Raw genomic sequence first — 23,185 nt, 5'->3', positions numbered from 1 at the left:
CATCCAGATTCAAGAAGGTCACAGATCCTGGAAAGATTCCAGCTAGGGGGTGAACCATTACCAAGACACATGCACAGCTCAGTGACAGGTACAATTTAGACAGAACATACAATAAGAAAAGGAGCTGTGCATCTACCAGAGCCATAGGAAAGCTTGTTCATCTCATTTAGCACTGGGAAGGTATCTTCACCCCTACCAATTCACTGGCTTACTACAGCAATGGTCATCCTGGCCTCAGAAAGAGCATCAGACTCAATCCCAGATTGGTCTAGGGGCCATTAGTCATTGGCTTCTGTATCAGCTTACACAGTGCTCAGCTCAGTCTGTGATATAAAATCCTTGCAATTTCCTCCTGTTTCCAGTCTCCACTCCAAAGCAGGGCACCATTAAGTCACACCCCTGGGTTTCACATTTAGGCATGCAAAGCACACTACTCTGCGTGAGAATAGCATTTTAGACATGAAGTTCTCATGATGAGAATGGCCCCGAGGGGTTTTGTGACCCAAACAGACATAGAGAATCAGTGGTGGCCAAAGATGTTGGACGTACTGGATGAGAAGCACAGTTAATACAGGCTGAGGATCTGGGCTGGGGTCTAGCCCACTGGCTCCTCTTACTCACAGACATTCCACACTGCCTCAGGCCACTCACTGTTTGCTTACCTGCTCATGGTTGCTCTCCCACCATTCCCCATACTCTCTTTGGGGGTGAAACACTCTATTTCCGACTTGTTCTGGGCCAGTCTCCTGCCTTTGTACCTAATGAATCATGACAACGACAGGAGCAAAGAGAAAGAGGTGATTGTGTGCTGGGCAGCTGGGTGTTGGAAGAACCAATATGAAGAGAGGTATTTGGAAGAGGGTCCAGAATACAGGTTTTTCCAAAGGATCCAGTCAACCCCCCATTAAGAGTCCACAGTCTTAGAAGGCAGCAGGAAACCTTAGGCCAGCTTGTTTTCTTCTCAATCTAATAATCACTCTCAGATACCTATTTTATATTATGAAAATATCATTAAGTACCTAAAGGTATTGTGCCCTGATTATGTATTGGTTTTTTTTGATAGACTGTGCAATTTATATCTATTATTTGGTTAAGACATCATTAAATCAATCTAGTTTTAGTGTCTTACTAATCTTCAGTAAGATCATTATCATTAACCCACACTTCCTGAGCTACTACTGTGTGCTGGATATTATTTTGAACCATTGGGATTCAAAGACATCTAAGACAGATCCCTTCTCGAACTATTATGTAACTGAAGTTAGCTGTCAGTGGAAGGACACCTAACCTAACAAGTCTGGATCTTATAAGCCCCTCTGTGTGAAAATATAGTATAACACTCCTCCGAAGGTATTGAATACTTCATTTCAAAGACAAATTTCACAATTCACAAGACAAATTTTATTTTTTTCAAACATTTTTAAATTCATATGGTACTTTATAATTTTCAAATTATGGTCACAAGTTATATCAAAGACCTTTTACTGTTGTGGAGGCCCTCTTTTATGATTCGATTATTGTGAGAGCTCCTACCAACATGGAGAATAATTCACATAAAGAAGTAGATATTTGAATCCAGGTTTTTGTGACTCTAGTACAATAGGTACTCTATCAGAGGTAACGAACATTTAACTCATGAGCATCATGTAGCTGACAATTCTCCCAAGTGTGTCTGGAATCAAATTAAAATATAATTGGGAAATATTTAAGAACATAAATAAAAATATACTAAGACATTGACAATATTATAATTTAAAACTAAGTCAATATGCAGCCCACAGTCTGATATGACTGCACTACACTATACCTGGCTGTTGCCTATATTACTCTGTTTTTGGATCGGTTCAATAGCCCTGTGAGGATTCACATACCTGAACTAGGTATGGCAAGTGTTCTTATTTACATTTCACAGAATTGAAATGACTTATTTAAGATCACATAGAGCTGTGAGCTGGCTGAGTCAATGACTGAGTCACTTCCCTTCTCTCAGAGTTGGATGCAACTACCTAGTCCAATTCTTTACTTCAAGTGACTGGCTATCTGGTTCAAACTTCTACCTGCATGGAGATAAAAGTATTATTTTCTCTGCTTTGTACATGATCAGAACAAGGTCACAAGAGTTTAAGTAACGTGTTTGTAGTTGTTATTCAGTTATTTCAATTGAGTCATACTCCTTGTGATCCTTTTTGGACTTTTCTTGTCAAAGATACTGGGGTGGTTTGCCATTTTCTTCTCCAACTTATTTTACAGATGAGAAACAGACAAACAGGGTTAAGTGACTTGCCCAAAATCAGTCACAAAATCAGTGTCAGTGTCTGAGGCCAGATTAGAACTCAGGAAGATGAGTCTTCCAGACATCAGGTTCAGCATTCTATCCACTGCAAATACAACAGGAATTCAGGTTTTCTCAATCCTAATCCAGCACTTCAAAACACCAGGAAAAACTTTCAAGTTACCAATTCTGAGAAAACATGAAGCTAAAGTGGGTCTCAAACACAACTTCTTTCTAAGGTAGCAAGAAGTTCCTTTGATTATAGAACCTTTTCCTCATTTCTTGAATGCAAAACAAGGTTGGGGATCCATTAAAATTGGGCTGAAAAACTTGTTTGTGCCTTCAGATAGGATGTGGTTTGATTGACTGTGAATTAGTAATAGCTACCTTGGCTCTATGTTCAGACCATTCAGTTTTCATTCATTTGCTCTCACTGCCCTGTTCAAGGTAACTAATGATGCTTTAAATAGCTGCAGTTGGCTGCCCACATTCATGAATTTTGGCTTTGATTTAACTGTAGGAAATCTTAGGCTATCAGTTGCTTATTTATAAATTTGAAGCTAGTGTAAGAGCAGGAAAATTTTCTGCCAAAGGGGACAGGTTTTCTTTGTTGTTATTCTCCCAAGCACTTTTTCCAGAGATAATCAAGCATTATACATATAATAGTGTCTTTGAACATTGAAACACCTATAGAAATATGTAAGCCACAATGGAGAATGGTAGAAACTCTGGCTTTGAAATCAGAAGTTCTGGACCTGAGACCTAGCCTGGTAACTACATCGTAGCAAGCTGTTGGGTAAATCGCTCAAACTCTCAGGTTCTGAATCTAAAAACTGTAGATAATGACTCCTTTCTCTATCAATCTCATGAGATTTTGCAAGTATCAAATGAGATCATAGGAGCAAATCCTTTCTTTCTACAGATCAAGAAACTACGGCCCGGATAGCCCAAGTGATTTGCCCAAGGACATAGAGATATGTCTCAAATCTCAAACTCATAGCCATACCTATTGATTCAAAATCTAGTGCTTCTCACATAAGGTGCTTTAGAAAACTCTAGAGCAATGTAGAATGTAGGCTTCTTGAGGGATGGATAGACTTAAAATTTTTTATCTTTGTAATCTCTATCTCTATCAGAATGCTTTACACATAAGAAACCCTTAATAAATTTTTGCTGAAAATACTGATTCCAGTAACACCTAAAATGAGATACATAGTAGGGAAATACTTTCTACTATTTCACTGTCTTCCCTCCTCTCACCTTCTTTCTCTTTAATTATGAAAATATATTAAGTAAGAAGTTAGCACATCCTCCTGAACTCAGCTAGGGGATATATGGATAGAGTACTGGACCTGATTTCAGGAAGATTTGAATTAAAATCTGATTTCAAATGTATGCTAGTCATTTGTTCCTGGAAAAGTCACTTAGATTCTATTTTGGTTTCCTCTTCTGTAAAATGGGCATAACCCTAGCCTATGCCTCTCATCATTGTTGTGAAGATTAATGCTTGTAAAGCACTTTGCAAACCTTAAAGGGCTATATAAATGTTAGTTTTGTTATCATTATATTGTTATTTTATCATCACTTGACAGCTCAATAGATAGCAGTATGGAGAAGCATGCTCATTTATTGTTACTATTATTTTAATAATATTTTACTATATGTGTTATTATAAAATGCAAATTCTTTTATCATGTTATCACTATTATTAATGTAAAGATGATGATGTTAATAATGATGATAATATGGCAAGGTAGTGTAGACTGAATACTAGACAAAAAATCAGTGGCTCATTTTGAATTGACTCTGGCATGTATGTCCCTGAACAAATTACTTCATCTCTCCAAGTCTCAATTTCCCAGATTTGCAAAAATGGAGAAATTGAAGCTCATACTACTTGACTTAGTCAAGACTACTTGATAGTAATGATACTTAATGTAGGTAAAGATCTGCATTTCTAGGAGTTTTTTCTCTCTCTCTCATTGAATATCAATGAACAAAAAATTCTTATGTTTATTTAATGATTTGAATTCTCCAAGCATATTTTCTTGGCAATCCTGTGAAGTAAGTAGTATTTTAAAGTGCTGGGAGTTATTTCTCTACCTATGAGGAAACCACAGGAAAGCTGCTCTGATTTGTTCAATCCTGTTGGAATATATTCAGTAGCATATAAGCTCCCTGAAAACATGAATTGTTTTTAATTTCTGGTTTTATCTCTAGCCCTTTGAATGGTGTTTTTTTTTAATCTAAGTAGATAATTAATAAGTGAATTGTGAATCACAAAAAAGAGGATGATGTTTAAAGAATCAGTAAAAAAAATCTCTTAAAGAAATGCTATGGTGATTGAATGTAGACATTTAAGTAATTAATTGTAAATTAGGCATGATAAAAAAGGAGGAGGGAGGGCAGCCAGGTAGTTCAGTGGATTGAGAGCCAGGCCTAGAGACAGGAGGTCTTGGGTTCAAATCTGGCCTCAGACACTTCCCAGATGTATGACTCTGGGCAAGTCACTTGACCTCCATTGTCTAGCCATTACTGCTCTTCTGCCTTGGAGCCAAAACACAGTATTGATTCTAGGATAGAAGGTAAGAGTTAAAAAAAAAAGGAGGAGGAATGATGATTAAGTTTGTGGTCTGTAGTGAAACTGTATTTATTTGGATAGGGTTATCCTAGATGAGTCAGGCTAAAGATATAAATAATTATGACTCTTCCAGAAAATTTCCCACCCCACCATCACCCTCTTACACATATAAAACTCTTTTTGCCAGTAATGAGTGAGAAAGTACAGGAACTGAGAAGATCGGCAGGAAAAGAAGGTGGGTCCCTTCTTGCAAAGAAGATGCAGGGACTTTATGTTCCAGGATCGAGAGACTGAAGTAAAAGAGAAGGTTCTTTAATAGGGGCAATTAGAACTAAAAGCAGGGAATTAATGCCTATAGCAGTAGAAAGTATCCTTAGAGTTTTTAATGTCTAAACTATAGTCTAGAATCAGGAGTATTAGCTGGATCTGGTCATATAGGCTAGAAGGCTTTGGGCATTCAGAAAATATTCAGGGTGGGTGAATTTTTTTCTTGTGCTTAATCTGGTATGAAATATTAGAAATAACTACTGTTTGATTACAGCTGAAGTTCAGTAAGTTACATAATATGTGAGTAGGTGTTCTTTAAACACTGTTGTATCATGTTGTTATAAGTAGATATTTTAAAAATATTAATATTTATGCTGTTTTAAGGGTTATATTTTTATAGACATAATTGTATAGATTCATGTTCTTTCTTAGTTATGTGAATTTTAGATCTATTCCACCCGGCTTAGTCTAACAAAACGGGAATGTCTACACCCCTACTTAAGGATTGAGTATTGAGAAGGATGGACTATGACAGACATGTGCTATCAAATGACAAATCAGAAACAATTGGATAGACCCCCTGGTTATCCTATGTCAAAGATAAGCTACCAATGGTACATGTGAGATGCAGGAAAGTGATGTAAAAATGGTCTATATATTTCATGTCACTTCCTCCCTCCGTGCTCTTTGCACGGAGAGGTGGCTGGCGGCAGCGTTCTGAGCATCTTGGCATCTTGGTGTGGCAGCAGCTATTTGTCTGGATTTGGCGCTGAGTTTCCTTGATACACTACTGGGAGAAGCTTAGTAGCCTAGTTCAGGTGAGGCATCTTCACTGAGCTCTCTTGGAGTTTAGGCTGATTCTTTTCTCCTTTATCTTCCAAAACACTATCCTCTTAGGAAAGCCTCTAATCTTCTGAAAAGACCTCGTGACAGAGGTCTTTGAACTCCCCCTAGCACAGGCCAGGCTATACCTATATAGGAGAAATCCTATACCCTTTCCCTCTCTCTTCTCCTTAATTCCTTCCCTCTATATTAATTAATATAAATTATACCATAATACCATAATTACACCATAAAAATTTCAAACTGACATAGGTATTTTATTTGGGATATTCCCTTGTGATCAAATTAATTTAGATTAAGTCACAATCCTAAAATTACCCTTACAGTTATCTGCATCCTGAGGAGGCATAGACAGTTGGGTCATGAAAAATCTAATAGTGCTCATAAGATGGGAATGTGGTTAGGTGAAAAGACACTGATTTTTGGAATCACAGCACCTTGACTTGAATTCCAGGACTGCCACATTGCACCTGTGTGATTTTGGGTAAGTTGTTCTCTTGGCCTCAGTTTCCTCATCTGTAAAGTGAGTCCAGTTGAATAAGGTGACCTCTTTGGTCCTTTCCAATTTGAAATCTAGTATCCTTTGAATAGACCACATTTGAAAGAGTGCTCTATGAGTCACAAAGGGATTTCTTTACTTTTATCTCAGTTGATCCTCAAAATGGTATAAGTATGATGGGCAGTAAGTTGGGTCTTAGAGACCATCTAGAATGATTGCCTCATTTTATGGATAAGTAATCAAGGACTAGATCAAGGTGGTAAGTGACAGAAGGGGATTTGAACTCAAGTTCTTGGATTTTAAACATATTTTCACCATATCACACATTATTATCTCTTCTTTACAGATGAAGAAAAGACAGATCACATAGTAAATAGCCAAGTCAAAATACAAACCCAGGTAGTCCTATACCAAAATCTGTAAAATGGATAATATCATGACTCTGCCACCTAACTTGCACAGTGGTATTGAGGACTAAATGTGACATTCCACAATTGTTGTATACTCACTTATTAAGCACATATTATGTGAGAGACCCTGGTCTAGGCACTCAGAATACAAAACTGAAAATGTGTAACTGCCCCAACCTTTAAGGAATTTCCATTCTAGGCTCATGAAAAGCTCAGTTACTTTAAAGACTTGCATAAACACAGTACTGTTCAGCCCAATCAAATATGGTGAATTTTGTCTTGTGATGGCCATCTGTAAAAAAACCCAGAAGTCACCTCTTTGAATCTCCCCCTCGCTCCGAGTATGACACTAAATTGTATTAGACGGGTCCTTTTGTCCATCAGAGAAAGGATAGAAAGCAATGAGTGCTGATGTGTGGATTACAGCATGATCTTAAAGGGAAGACAACTCAGATGCAGACTGTATGTGGACCTGGATAGCTGACAGAAAGCTGATTTACTTACAACTTTCAAAGGCCTAGTCCTTCAAGTTTTAAAAGCCAGAGATCAGTTCTAGTTGAACTAAGGATAGTGTCTGCACAGCTATGATTTAAAAAGGAAAGAACCAGGGGAGAATATTTAACCAAATTCTAATAATGCAAAGAACCAAAGATAATTGACAACTTCTGTTTCTGTAAAACAAAACAAAAAACCCCACTTTATTCATAAGTAAATATGTGAAATTGTGGTCTCTTTGTTCCAGAAAATCCTATGGCTTAAAATGTTAGAAAAGTAGTTTCACTCAGTCCTGGTAATGTACCAAAGAGAATCATCTAAAAATGTCAGGCTGGGGGAGAAAGGATGTGACTAATAGCTCAAGAAAACAACATCCTGAGCCAATATTTATGAAATCTTGAAAATCTACCAGGGAATCTAATTTGTCTGTTCTAAGTGAGTGAGAAAGCACAAATTTACAGGAAAGTAATTAAAGTCTTCAGGGACTTTATAATCTACTTAGAACCTAAGCTCATTGAAGACAGGACCTAAGTTTTATTCAAACAATTTGGCAAACATTTTAAGGCACCCTCAAAATGCAAAGAACCATGCTAAACTCTGGAGGAGAGGCAAAGATTAATGAAAAATAAGCCCTTGCTTTCAAAAAGAATGCAATCTGATGGGGAAGAAGAAGGCATGGGAGGAATGACAATGCATACTTGAATAATAGTACAAAATAGAATTTTATGGGTGCATAGAAAATTATTGAAGGCTGGAATAAAGGAAGGCCACCTGGGAAGGACTCAGAGAAGATGGTTCATAGGGTGTCATAGGGTTTGAGAACAGTTGGAAGCATTTCAGCAATAGGGATGAGATGCTTTGGGGAAGATAGCATCCTTGGCATACAGATTGGAATGTAGAAAGGAGATAAATTTTTTTTTCTGAAAAGGCACCAATCATTCATCTTTTCTCTCCCATAGGAACAACGGGTTCCATATTGTAGATCAGCAAACAGGTGCTCCCTACCTGATGATAACTAATTGATATGTTAAGGCTTTGCTGGTATATTCATATACCACAACTGATGGGTGACATTGACATTCCATGACTCCCTTCTTCTTCTAACATAGTTTAAAAGAGGGAGATTGATCTATTTCCATAGATGCTGTAGTCATCATTCTGACATGATTTGGGGGTTTGAGACCTCAGGATCCTCTGGAACTATAGCCATTGAGAGCTAGAAAGAGCCCTAGAGATGATTTCATTGTAGAACTCTGGAGCAATAAAGTTTAGAGGAAACAAAAGACCTTAGAGATCATCTAATTCAGATTCTTAAACTGGGATCCACAGATCTCCAAAGAATCTATGTATATATTTAGGGGGTCCAAAATATACCCCTTTTTACTAACCTTTGATTTCTTTTTTACTCTAATGTATTTTATTTTATATATTAAAATATACAGAAAAGGAATCCCCAGATTTTGCCATATTGCCAATAGGATTCATAATACAAAAAAGATTAAGAATCTCTGATCTAGGATCTAGTCCAGCTCTATTGAATAAAAGTGAGGCAAAAGGCTTGCTGAGGCTATATGACTTGCCCAAGATGAAACAGCTAGTAAGTATATTGCAGTCAGGATTAGAACCCAGGTCTCCTAATTTCCAAAGCAGTAATACTTTCATTATGCCCCTCAAAATGGGTATTTTTGTTGATCAGTCATTTAGTTGTAGTAGACTCTTTGTGACTCCATGGACTATATTTTTCATGGGGTTTTCTTGGCAAAAAATACTGGAGTGTTTTGCCATTTCCATCCCCAGCTCATTTTAAAGATGAGAAAACTGAGGCAAAAATGATTATGTGACTTGCTCAGGCTCACATAGCTACTGCCTGAGGCCAGATTTAAGCTCAAGAAGATGAGTCTTCCTGACTCCAGGACTGACACTCCATCTTCTGTTCCACTCAATTGCTTCTTATCCAATAATTCATTTAGAAATGAAACAATAAAGAATGGTCACTTTGGGTCTGAAGGTATTTTGGAGTTCAGTTAGGCAAAAATCATATGATCTCAGGATTTTGAGTTGGAAAGGATCTCAAAAATCACCTCATCCAACATCTTTACTTTAAAGGAAATTGAGGTGATTGAGATCTAGTGAACTTTCCAGGGTTATGTGGGTATTTAGTGGCTGAGCAGAAAGTCAATCCCAGCTGGACAGACACCAAGTCCCATGCCATTCACTTTCTCATTTGATGACAATGACTATGAAGGCACAAATTATTTCTTTATAAATGATTAGTACGTTGTTTTATTTTAAAAGCTGCCAGTTTAATGAAGATGAATTTAAAAGGCTTTAATCATAAACCCTAGATTCAATGTCCCATTGATGAAGAGTTTTCTCTTGGCTTCCAAAAAAATACCAAAGGATGTCTTCATTCCATTTGTAATGGGGACATGCTTTAAAAGAGGAATAATTTGAAATAATGGCTTTTTTGAAAGGACACTTTGTTTTACCACTGTTACTCATTTCACCATCAGTATTTTGCAATACTGAATTTTTGACGATCATCATTATTCTTTCACCATAAGCTTTTAAACTAAAACATAGGGAGAAAATAAGGAAGACAAACTGGTATTTATTAAGACAACACTGAAATCACTTCCTTCTTTTTCTTAAAAGGAAATTATATTGGTACCATGAGAGAAGGTTTTAGAATAAGATTTATCAAGATAAAAACCATGTGCTAACATTCCTTCTCACAAACATTCCACCTGGAATAAAGTGGCTGCTTGATTCTTCCAGTGCCTTATGCTGCTAGTATGTATGGTACCTTATGGAGATAGCTACAGGTGAAGTGGATAGAGTTCTGGACCTGGAGTCAGGAAGAACCAAGTTCAAATTTGGTTTTAAACACTTACTTGGCTGTGTCAGTTTCCTCAGCTGTAAAATGGGAATAATAATAATAGCACCTACCTCTCAGGGTCATGAATTTCTAATGAGATACTATTTGTAAAAAGCACATAGCACAATGCTAGGCACATAGTAAGGGATAGATAGATGCTTATTCCTTTCTCTTATTTCCCTCCATCTTCAGAACTCCTCTCTCCTGGTCACCATTCATTATTATCAAACAGGATGACATAGTGTCAGAAACCATAGATGTGCAATGAGTTATGCACTATTTGGCACAGTAGATAGACTGCTCGTCCTGGAGTCAAAAGGACATGAGTTCAAATTTAGCCTCAGATACTTGCTGGCTGTGTGACCCTGGGCAAGTTACTTAATTTCCATTTGCCTCAGTTCTCTCATTTGTAAAATGGGGATAATGGCAGCGCCTACCTCCCAAGGTTATTGTGAGGATCACATGAGATAATAATTACAAAGAATGTATCCTAGTACCTGGTATATAGTAAGCAGTATAAATGTTTTATTTAGTGTCTTCAGTCATGTCCAACTCTTCGTGACCACATTTGGGGTTTTCTTGGCAAAGATATTAGAGGGCATCTTGGAGTAAAAATGCTTTATAAATGGCATTGTAACTATGATTAATTAGAGAAATTATTAGCTTCTAGACCTGATACTTCCACTTTGTGATGCACAATTTAAAAAAAAAATTGAATTTTGTTGCATCACTTTCATTTCCAAATATTTTCCTCCCTTCTCCCTTTCCAAAAGAGTCATCTATTGTTACAAAGAAAAAAAAGAGAGAGAAAGCAGTTCAACATGATTAATCAACACATCCATCAAGTCTAATAGCATATACAATGTTCTATAACCAGGTGGAGACAACTGTCACTACAAGTCAATATACAAGCCTAAAGGCCAGTGGGAGAATGTGGCTTGATGGTGGTCAGACTGACCAGACTTCTTCAAAGAAGAGAGAAGAGGATAGAAAATTTTGCTTTGCTCCTATGAATTTGATAACTACAGTTCAAATATAAATAATAGAACCACTTGAGAAACTTACAGTATTATATTGAACAGATAGTTTATAGATTGTCTCGGCTACTAAGAGCCAGCCCTCAAGATGCCTACCACGCTTTTGTATATGACAGTAAAAACTAGAAGTTTTTCTTTTCCCACTTAATATTTTCACATTATTGTAGACAGTTATAAAAGTCCAAAAGACTGGTTAGAAGTCTGTTAATCTCTAGACCTGTCCGGTTAAGGATATTGGGTTTCTGCATCATAGTACAGGTCTTTACAAAATTATTTTTATCTCGACCCCAAGCATGAGGCAGAGAATTAGAATCCAGAAATGCAAACTAAGTGTTCTTTCTAGCCTACCTTCATCTATACAAGAAGGAATTGCTGGGAAGGTAGAATGAAATCACAGATGCCTAGGTTTCTTGGGTTTTCATTTCCATGAAGTTTGCAAAACCGTTTGATAGTAGGGGATTGAAGATGTTTGCAGGTCAGAGGCAATTGTCATTACAAGTTAATTTAATATCCTAAAAGCAAGTGGGAAAATGTGCCTCTATGGTGATCAGATTGACCTCATATATGAGAAAACACTGTGAGAGATATATAAAGCAATATCATCATTATCTGCATCTACTTTTTCCATGAAGCTTTCCCTGACAGCCAAGTCTCCTCTATCCCTACCTCTCAAATTATCTCTCATTTCTCAAATTTTCTGAAGGCTATTTAGATCTCTTCTTTTACTTCCATCACATTCTGCCTTGAGCTATATCTATTTGTATATAACTATACCACCACTCTTTAAGACTATAATCTCCTTAAGGGCAGGGACAGGGCATTTTTCATCTTTTTATCCTCAGTTCTTAGGACAGTAGCTTTCATATTTTCTTCCTCAGCCATTGAATTGTATCCAACTCATCATGATCCCATGGATCACACTGTCCATGAGGCTTTCTTGACAAAGATATTGGAGTAGTTTGCCATTTCCTTCTGTGATTAAGGCAATGGAAGTTGAGTAACTTGCCCAGGGTTACATGACTGGTAATGTCTGAAGCTGGATTTGCACTCAGGTCTTCCTGATTATCCACTGAGCCATCTAGATGCCTATAAAATTGGTGCTTAATGAGCATTTGTTTTTGAATAAATAGTTTCCCTTGGTTTGGGGATCATTTGGGGATCATGGTCCACAAAGTAAACACACATAGTGCCCAACAGAGGGTCTTACACATTTTAGGTATCTAACATATGTGCGTCACATTGAACATGACAGCATTTGGAGTTTGAAGTGACAGTTTAGAAGAAATTCTCTCTTTGGGGGAGGAGTCCATGCCTCACCCATATAGTATCCTAATTTTCTTTCCAAATACTGAAGCCATTGTGTAGCTTGGTGATAGAAATCCATGTCCTTGCAAATAATAAGAATGGGGATATTTGTGTCAATAAATCAATAAGAATTGATTAAGTTCCATAACTGTGCTAGGTGCTAGGAATAAAAATCAAAGTCCTATTCTCAAGGAGCTTAAAATATGTTAGGGGAGATGTAGATACATTGATAAACCCAGATTATATACAAAATAAAAATATAAATACAAAATATTTGGTGGGGGAAGACACTGAGTAGTCAGGAAAATTCTCATGCAAGAGGTGGAGACTGAGCTAAGTTCTGAAGGATATTAGGGATTCTAAGAAGCAAACAGATATGGATAGGATACAGCCCAAGTTTAGGGGACAGCTTGCAAAGAGGCACCTGAGATGAGAAATGGCGTGTCAAACATGAGCAATGATTAAGAAACTGGTCCATAAATGAGGGGGACTATTGTGTGATAAGCCTAGAAGGGAGAGTTGAAGCTGTGTTGAATGAGTTTTAAAATGTCAAATAAATGAGTTTGTATCTGGTCCTAGAGGCCATAGGGAGACATCAGAGGTTATTGAGTAGTGGAATGACAAGATGAGATTCTGTGCTTTTGGTAAATCATTTTGTCTACTTCCCTCTATTATCCCAAGTGCATTGTTGGAAATACCCTTTCTGTTTGTCCATTGCAATACAGTAATTACATTCCCTTAGTGCTAATAAATTGAATGAGATTTCTTCTACACACATTATGACCACTTACATATTGTTGTAATTACACAATCACACATAATTATAGTGAATGTATTTACCTCAGTGTGGGTCAAGAAAAATTCCCTGTAGAGCAAACATTGGGAAGTATAGTTAGGTAGTGTCACATAATATGATTCACAGCAGTCTTGATATCATCAGCTAGCACTTAAAGCCTCCTTTAATTAAATTGGCTTTACTCTGAGTGGGCACAACTGCTGTAATAAAAAACAATATGAATGCTTTCATTTCTTACAATTGTTTTTTTTTTCCTTTTGGAAATCACCTTAAAATGGAAAGACTGAAAAGGCAGGTACCATCTAGTCACCATAGGTCACCACTGAACATCTCCTAGGCACTATTGGATGTCTTAAGAAGTATATTCCATAGACCCTGACCTCAAGGAACATCCACTCCTTTGGGGTAAGGTCTATAATATATATGTGTGTATAGATATTGTTAAATATAATTGTGGTTGAACTATCCAATCTTCACTATATATATATATATATATATGTATATATATATAAACAATGATAGAATATTAGAAAATAGCATATAAGCAAATGAAAATTGACTTTATAATATGGACAGTTTGGAAAGGGAAATCAAAGTTGGTAGAAAGATTTATGGAGGAAATGTGACCTGAGCCTAGCTTTGAAAGATGAAATGGATTTGATAGATTGATAGATAAAATCTATCAATTATGATGAGACACTAGTATAGTGGGAAAAGTGATGTTCTTGTTCTGTTACTGAATTCCTGAGTTATGTTACTGTGTGCCCTAGGACAAGTCCAATAAATTTGCTTCAATTCAATTTTTCCATCTGTAAAATTGAGGCATTGACAACAGGCATCTATCTTCACCGGTGCCTGATTCTCCCCTCCATGGTGAGGATGATGCCATAATAGGAAAGTGGAGGCCATTAAAGGCAAACTTTACCTACCTCATGACATTGTCTAGGACAGGCCGATTCACTGGTAAGCTTGGTGGAGACAGGTGCAAGGGAAAGGGCTGAGGGTGGATTCAGGGTTGGTTCATGACTGAGCTCAAGGAAACACAGTGAAGAGCATTAGTAGCATGGTAATGATAATAATAATAATCCATAACATTTGTACTGTGGCTTGAGATTATGAAGCACTTTCAAATACATTATATTTGATTCTGATTCATCTCCAAAACAGCCATTTGTATTAGGTGGTACAAGCACTATTATTCCTTTATATAAATGGGGAAACTGAGGATCAAAGAAGTGGTATAACTGGTCCAAGGCCACATAGGTCATGAATTGTAAAGTTAGAAATAGAATTCACAGATTCCCATGTAAATGGTCAGGATTATGTAACCACAGAAATTTGCAGTTAGAAGGAACCTCAGAAGCCTGACAGTCCAATCTGTTCCTGACCCAAATAACATACATAAATAACATACTTAAATAGTGAGTCATCCAGATTGTGATTTGAGGCCACTGATTAAGAGAAGCCCCCTGTCTCCTTAAGCAACTTAATTCACTTTTGATTAATTTTTATTAGAAGGTTTTTCCCTCCATAAGGTCAGACTTTGTCCCTCTACAAATTCCACACATCACTAGTAATTTTGCCCTATAGGACCAAACAGCACAAATCAAATCCCTCTTCCAGTTGATTGTTCAAAATGATTGAAGAGAGCTATGCTATCTTCCATAAATCATCCCTTCTTCATCTTAGTCATTCTCAATACCTTCACCTCATCCTTATACAGCATGAAATCAAGGCCCTACACCATCTATACATTTTCCTTCGGACCTTCTCCAATTTCTCAGTCTTTAAAATGGCCTAAATAACTGAGCACTATACTTCAGAATTGTTTTATCTAGGGTACTCAACATACCCGTTGTTTTCCTTAAACCTCTTTTCATGCCACCTATGATTGCATTTCTTGTCGCCATATCAAATTGTTGACTCATTTTGAATTTGGAATCTACTGAAACTCCATACCGTTCCCAGACTGTATGTGTGAAGCTGATTTTTCTGAACTCAAGTGTAAAACTTTATATTGATCTCAAATTGCTATTTAACTTGATTTAGTTCAATGTTCTAATGCATCAAGATACTTTTGAAGCTTAACTGTCATCTAGTGTGTTAATGATTTACCTCAGTACTGTGTCAACTGAAAATTTAAAAAGTCATTTCCTCTGTATCCAAATCATTTATAAGAATTCTGAAGAGCATAGGCCAAGTGTAGGTAGTAGGAAAATGCTTCCAGAAATATTCCAAATTGTCATCAAACAATTAATGACTCTTCTTTGGGTCTAACCATTCAACTTCCTCCAAATGCCATTCATTGTCCTATAATCTACTCCATATCTCTCCATCATTTCCACAAGAAAAGCCTGAGAAATTCTTTATTATGACTTGTTAAAATTGAGATAATCTAGATCTATAACAGCATCTTAATAGATCATATCAGCAACCCTCTCAAAAATGAAAACTAAATTACTCTGGCAATGTTACTGCTATCCTTTGTACATGTTCACTAACTTCTCAACTTTAGGTTCTAGATTTTTGATAGGAATTGGAAAAAATAAATAGTCTCACATTTGAGGATTTTATTCTTTTATTTTTGCTATACTGGGGCAACTTTTCTCTTACTCAATTCTTGGGTACCTCTCCTGGTCTTCAAAGTGTTTCAAACATAACTGTTGGCATAGGGGTAAACACATTCAGTTAGCCTTTCAGTATCCAACCATGTAGTTTATCTGGGCCAACCAACTTAAATTTATCAGAGTCAGGTATTCCATCGCCATGTTTTTATATTTATCTTGAGTATACACTTATCTTTTAGAAGTACCTTAAAAAACAATTTAAAAAGAAAAAGTAGACCATAATTACTAAAGGGTGTTTCTGGGTCTCAAATACAAGGTTGGTGATATAAGATTTTATGTTCTTTTCACAGTCCCCTTTATTCTAACATTCATTCTCCTATCAACAACAGTTCCTTTCCCCCCCATACACTATGACCTCTATCATCAACATCATACAATCATGGGACTATTGGAATTAGAATTGAGGGGGTCTTAGAAATTATTTACTCTAAATCTCTAATTTTATACACAAAAAAACCCTGAGGTCTAGGAAAGGAAAGAACATTTTTTATGGTCACCCTGTTAATAAATTGTAGAGCCTCAACTTAAATCAAGGTGCTTCTGATTCTAAATCTAGTTTCCTTGTTATCAACATGACCAAATCCATCATCTTTGCCTCCAATATGTGCCATTATCACTACCATGGCCACTAGTTCTTTTATTATCACCATAATACTTACCACCAAATCTAATATCACCATCATCACCTCCTCCACCATAACTGTCACCATTCCTTACACCATCATTATCATCATCATAATCAATAACAACACATATGCCATTCATTAGATCCTAGAGATGGTGGTTTTGTTTACTTACCTTGAAAAAATCAAATAAGAATAATGAAGACTTATGGACATTAAGAAAAAGAAAGAGATCTAGTAGAAAATGAAAAGTAAAATATTTGGAAACTTCAAAAAGTGAGAGATACAGCAACAGAGAAACAGATTTTCTTTCAACTCCTTATCAACTAAAGTTAATTCAGCAGAGGCTTATGATTAATAATAAAGAAGCGAAACAACTACTAGTTAACAAGCATTTATCAACCACTTATATAATGTGCTAGACATTGGTGCTAAAAGCTAGGGATACAAAAAAGGCAAAACACTGTCTCTGCCTTCAAGGAGCTCACAGTCTAATGGGGAGAGGGAGAAAGCAAGTCAATAACTGTCTATATACAAGATATATAGAGTAGAGGGATGAGGAAATGAGAGAGAAGAACTTCCTGTAGAAGGCTGGATTTAAGTGCAGTCATGAGGAAACAAGGAAAGTTAAGAGGGAGGGAAAGAGGAAGAGGATGTTAATCATGACAGACAGTCAGTGAAAAAGGTAAGTGGTCAGGAGATGGAATGGCACACACGAGGAAGTGCAGCTGGATTGGAGAGTGTGGAGTAGAGTAAAGTTTAAGAAGAATGGAAAGATGAGAAAAGATGAAGTGGTAAAGAGCTTTAAGTGCTAAATGGAGGACTTTATATTTTAATCCAGAGGTAACAGGGAGCCATTGGAGTTTCGTAAGTAATGGAGTGATAGGATCAAATCTGTGTTTTAGGAAAATCATTTTAGCAACTGAATGGATGATGGATCAGAGTGCAGAGAGACAGTGAAGTGAAGCTGATTAAAAGGTTATTTCAATAGTTTATGAGAGGAGCAATGAGAATGCATGTTGATTATGTGAGTAGAAATAAGATAGATGAATTACATTATGAAGATTAAGATGACAATTTATTTGAAAATAGACTAGATATGTGGAGTGAGAAGTTGATCATGACACTGAATTTATGAGCCTGAATGGTTAGGAAGACAGAAAAGAAAAGTAACAGGAAAGTTGGAAAGAAGAGTGGTTTGGGGAATAAGGATAGTGAGTTCTGTTTCAGACATGTGATTTTAAGATACTCATGAGACATTCAGTTTGAGAGGTCCAAAAGGCATTTGGTGAAGCAGGACTGCAGCTTTTAAGAGAAAGATTGTATATGGAAATCATTAGGAGCGAGATCATAATTGAAGTCATTGTCATTGATATTACCAATTGAGATTGTATAAAGAGATTAGAAGAGGGTCCAGGACAGAGACTTGGTGGATACTCAAGGTCTCTGAGTAATGGATCTCCATGAATGGAGAGAGAACAAGCAGAGGTAGCTGAGGGGTGGTCAGACAGGTATGGGTACAAGGAGAGAATGGCTTCATACAAACCATATTTGAAGTCTAACCTCAATTCAGCAGTGCCATCCACTTTGTTGGAATGGGTGGTTGTGATGACAGCTGCAGTTGTTTAACTCAAATCTCAGAAATCAATCACCCTCCTGCTGGTTAATGACTTCATCAGCAAGTAGACATGTCCATGACAATTCATGTACTCTCCAGGGATAGAGATGGGCAGAAGTGTGCTGGATCCAGATCCTATTGGCTCATGAGGGTCAACTGTTTTGTTCAGTGTGAGCTTTCACACCTCAGACATTGACAAACACTATAAATAAGTCCTTGATTTATTGTTTTCTTGACTGCCTAGATTTAAGAAAGTGATGTAAAAAGTGTTAACAATACAGAATAAACTTAAAAATGTTTTTTGAGTACTTTGTTTATTTTTGGAGAGCCTGTGGTTAAACATTTGCCAGCATACAGCAGGAGATAGGAGATTCCCAAAGCTGGATTATAAAATCTCCACTCAGCATAGGATTATAAGTCTTTAAAGCTAGAAGAAACCTCAGAGTATACCTCTTTCCCTTTATACATGAAGAAACTATGGTCTAGAGAAGGATGACTCCCCCAGGGTCATTCAATGTAATTAATTCCAAAGTCTTCATGATAACCCAGCCTTCTTTCCTGACTTTTGACTCATTCCTCTTTCTAATACATTATGTTGTTTTTCTTTTTGGAAGAGGGACTAGATGACAAATAATTTCAACATTAAACAAATTGTGATTGTCTCTCCCCAGGCATCCAGTGACAAAGAGCTATGATATACTAATATTAGAACCCAGCTTTGAGCCTGAGAAACCAAGGCTTGAAGTGTTCAATGTGCACAGTCCAATTGTTCCAATTATGGGCTTGATGGCTTGGTCATTGATAATAACTTTGGATTTTGTGCCAAAAGGAGCAACAGGACTGTTGGTATTATTTAAAAGTTATTTCTGTACTGATTATTTGTCGTAATATTTTTATTGTGCTATAGTTTAGTTCTAGATGGATCCAAGGTCTTAATTTCCAAACAGCAAAGTACTATGATACTATAGCCGAGTCATGACTCTAGAGACTGAATGTGTAGGTTTGCCCCTGAGGCCTAGAGTCCAACCCTTCATTACCTACTTACTGCCTGTGGCCTTGCAATGTATTCTTTTCAATCCAAAAGATTCTTTATATGTTAATTCTCATAGGGGTAGCATTCCTTCACTCCCTACTTTCTTATTCTGTCATAGACTGAAATCAAGCTTTCTTGATTTCACACATAATCTGAGCTTTCAAAAGGATCTCACAAGAGAGTCAAGATAGCATCACTTACAGTTAGAAGAAGATTATGGAGCATCTTGATATGTTAGATTGCATGCTAGTCTTATAGTAAGGGGAATTGGCTTTGAAATCTTTCTTAAATGTTTTATCATATGAATAATTGCTTTTTTTACCTTTTTAAACTTTTTTTTTTACCTTTCAGAGGCTCCTGTGCATTATTTGTAAAATGGAGAGAAATAATGATCCTTTTTTGCTACCTTCCTTATAGAACTGTTCAAGGTGCTTTGCAATCCCTAAATAAATCAAGGTTTTTTTATGTGTAATTTACATATCTGGCAGTCACTATGAACCAGACCATTGTCCTTATAGGAGGCATCCTAAAATAAACTGATTTAGGTACAAAGATACAAATCATTTTTTATTGTGCTATGTAGACTCTGTTATACATTAGGGACTTCACAACAGAGTTTCAGCAATGTTCCAAGTTGCACTGATTAATGTCTTCCTCATTGGAGTGGGGAAAAATGGATCATAACAACCCAGATCTCATTCACAAAGGGCTCATCTCCAAATCTTCAGGTTCACTTTGTATTGAATAACTAGATATCAGGGCTGTGAATTTTAATTCCCTTCATTCATCATATATTTGATGGGCATTTAAAGTATACTGAAAATATATGGCATGACTCTGTGGGAAGGGGAAAGAAGGATACTGGTTGAAATTCTGTTGATATAAAAAACTAAATATATTAATAAAAATTAGTTTAAAATGAATATATTGAGTACTTCAAAATCTCTCTCAATAATGAGAAGTAGAGTCTTTATTTTACAAAGAGAAACTGCAGTAGAGAGGCTAGGTGAAATGGAAAGGACTACACTAAAAAGGAGGGTCAGATTCAAGGACAGAAATCAATCCATTCATTCTACTGAAAGAAAGAACTGACACAGATTACTAATTATTCAGTTCCTCATTGCCTCTTTCCTGCTCTATGACAGTGTCCTCCTAAATGATCTTCTTTTTCTTGGTCTGTCTCACTCTCCTATTTCTCTTTTCATATCATAGTCAGACCAATCTTCTTAGGATCCCTATCAGACCATGTCACTTTTTTTGATCAAAACTCCTTGGTAGATAGTGTAGGATAAACTTCAGGCTCTTCACTTTGAATCAAAGATCCTGCAAATTAGTCTTGAAAACAGCGATATTTTACATTGCTTGCCTTTATATGACCTACATTCCAGACAAATTGGACTATACCATTTCCATGATGCCTTCTCTGAACTCACCAGATGGAAGTAATATTTCCTGGTGTAATACCACTTTATTTACATGTAGTCATATTTTAATTTATATTCTTATCTATGTACCTGTTTTATGTTCTTTACTAGCATTGAGGATAGGAATTATACTACCTATTTTGCATCACTCAAATGTTACTCTGGAAGAATAATTTTACCTTTTAGCCTTAGTTTTCTCATGAGTAAAATGGGAATAATAGTACCTATTTCACAGGTTTGTAGAGAGGAATAAATAAGTTAATAAAAATAAAGTGTTTTATACCCTATAAAGCTCAATGGAAATGTCAGTTATTATGATCATCATCACCATGACCAGCACTATCCTTGTTACCTGACACAGAGTCTTTCATATAGAAGGTGCTTGCTAAATTGTCTGCTAAATTGAAGTGAATTAGTGAACAAATTTGGCAAGCTTCATGAAGACAGGGACCATGACATTTCTTCTGCATCCCTTTTTTGCCCCCAATATAGTGATGGATTCATAGTAGTTGCTAAACAAATATTTGTGGTAGCAAAATTAAACTTTTCCTGGGGAGGTTTTTTAGAGGTTCTCATGCCCATAGAGATAGAGAATTTTCACAGAGTTCAGTATGTTCAGTTTTAAACCCTACATTAAAAATGTGGAACCTGATCATATCTGGAGCTTTGGAATAATTTCTGGGTGCCATATTTTAAGAAAGACATTTAAAACCTGGAGTACCACTAGCAGAAGGAGAACTGGATGGAGGAAGGGTTAGTGACTATGGTGTAAGAGGGTCAATAGTAGGAAATGAAAAAGTTTTGCATTAGTAGGGGTGAGGGAGCCAAGGTGACATAGTTGACCTCTTGTTGAGGGATATGGGATTGGTTTTATTGAAATGATACAATTAGCCTTTTGTTGAGTCTTGTACTTTGGGAGAATAGCCAAGCAATCAATCCTTCACTGGTCCTTTGGGTGCTATGTCTCAGGGTCAGAGTTAGGGTTGATGAAGGCAAAAAGAGCTATCTAATCTGTGGATCATAGGGAGCAAGCTCTCTGTTCTTATTTGAACCATTCTATCTTAAGGTAGAAATTACCTTAATCACTCTCTTTTCCCAGAAGTCTAAGGGAAAGCTGTTGTTACATCTTTCCTAAGAGAAGATAGCGTTAACAACAGCAGAATGGTTCTCTTCTTGCTTCTTGTAGCCTACAGAGTAGTCAGTTCTTCCCACTCCTACTGAACTTGGTCCTTACACCCCATCACAGGGAAAATTCAGGGGTTACTTTGTCTTAATTATATGTCTCCAGCAAATGGACATTGAGTAGATCCAGATTCAGTCCCATTGTTGCAGTAGTAGTTAAAGAACTATCACAGGGTAGAAGGATCATATGATAACAGGATCCTAGCTTAAAGAAGGAATAGATCTGAGAAGTCATCAAGTTCAACCCTTCCATTTTACACCTGAGAAAACTGAGGTCCAGAGAAGTTAATTTAATTGCCCAGTGTCAAGAGAACTGATGAGTAGATGAGGCAAGAGTTGTACTCATGCCTTTCTGACCCCAGATCCAGTATTCTATATAACCTCCCTTCCTTAGATTATTCTTCTTGGCTCCACAGGGAAGAATTAGGAATAAAGGATGGAAGTTGGAAGGAAGAAGATGTGGGCTTCATATGAGGAAACATTTCCTAATGATTAGATAGAGTTGATAGAGATGAGATTGGTCAACTTTTCTTTTTATAATGGAAAAATATATGATATCTAATGAAAAAGAGTATTTTAGTTTCTCTCCAAAAGAGACAATAAAAGACTGGACTAATGCATGTTTATTCTGCCTAGCAGTGTTGGTGGAACTTTTCTGAATTTGAGTGCCCAGACAGCAAATTCAAGCTGTCTGTGAGTTCCCACATTACCAGAGAGAGGTGAGGGAGAAAGTGATTTCTTTGGGAATGCAAAATATGTCCTCTGGTGCTGGGAAGAGGGGGAACTGAGCAGCTCCCCAAGTGCCAGTTTTGCATGTGTGCCACATCTTTGCCAATGTTGGCCTAGAGGATTATCTATCTATTCACTCTCTAAATATCAAATGTCATGAAGAATGCCTAGAAAAGATGGAGGATATTGGGGGTAGGTGGGTGGTGTAGTGGATAGAGAGCCAGGAGGTCCTGGATTCAAATCTGACCTTAGATATTTTCTAGTTGTGTGACTCTGGGCAAGTCATAGAACCCCCAACTACCTAGTCCTTGCTGCTCTTCTGCCTTGGAACTGATACTTAATATTGATTTTAAGACAGGTCAGGGTTAAAAAAAAGAAAAAAATAGAGGATATCAAGATACAAATAAAGCAAAAATCAGAGAATGATGATAGAGAACTGGATGGTACATGAAAAGTTATCACATCCTACTTCTCCATACTTCAGTGTCTGATACAAGTGACAATGATATTTTCCTTGAGCATAGATCTGACTTTGTCATTACCATTCTTACTAAACTCCAAGATAT

The 23,185-nt window shown here is 36.8% G+C and overlaps 1 protein-coding gene across 6 annotated transcripts in view; it reads right to left on the bottom strand.

Moving 5' to 3' along the window:
• Positions 1 to 23,185, bottom strand: part of GRM5 (glutamate metabotropic receptor 5) — a 705,122-nt gene that overhangs the window by 23,229 nt on the left and 658,708 nt on the right. For 2 of the 6 annotated variants that reach the window (XM_056794885.1, XM_016421987.2), the window contains exon 9: positions 14,313 to 14,409. The exons of 2 other annotated variants lie outside the window; for them this stretch is intronic. In XM_056794885.1, coding sequence (XP_056650863.1) covers positions 14,313 to 14,409 — 97 coding nt within the window. Of the gene's footprint in view, positions 1 to 662; positions 759 to 14,312; positions 14,410 to 23,185 lie in introns of all 6 variants that reach the window. 2 more of the 6 variants (XM_003340952.4, XM_016421984.2) reach the window with 1 other exon arrangement.

This window comes from Monodelphis domestica, chromosome 4 (genome assembly GCF_027887165.1).
Source record: "Monodelphis domestica isolate mMonDom1 chromosome 4, mMonDom1.pri, whole genome shotgun sequence".
Lineage (NCBI taxonomy): Eukaryota > Metazoa > Chordata > Mammalia > Didelphimorphia > Didelphidae > Monodelphis > Monodelphis domestica.
The sequence above is the reverse complement of the archived record's forward strand: the minus strand, read 5'-3'. Positions and strand labels throughout refer to the sequence as shown.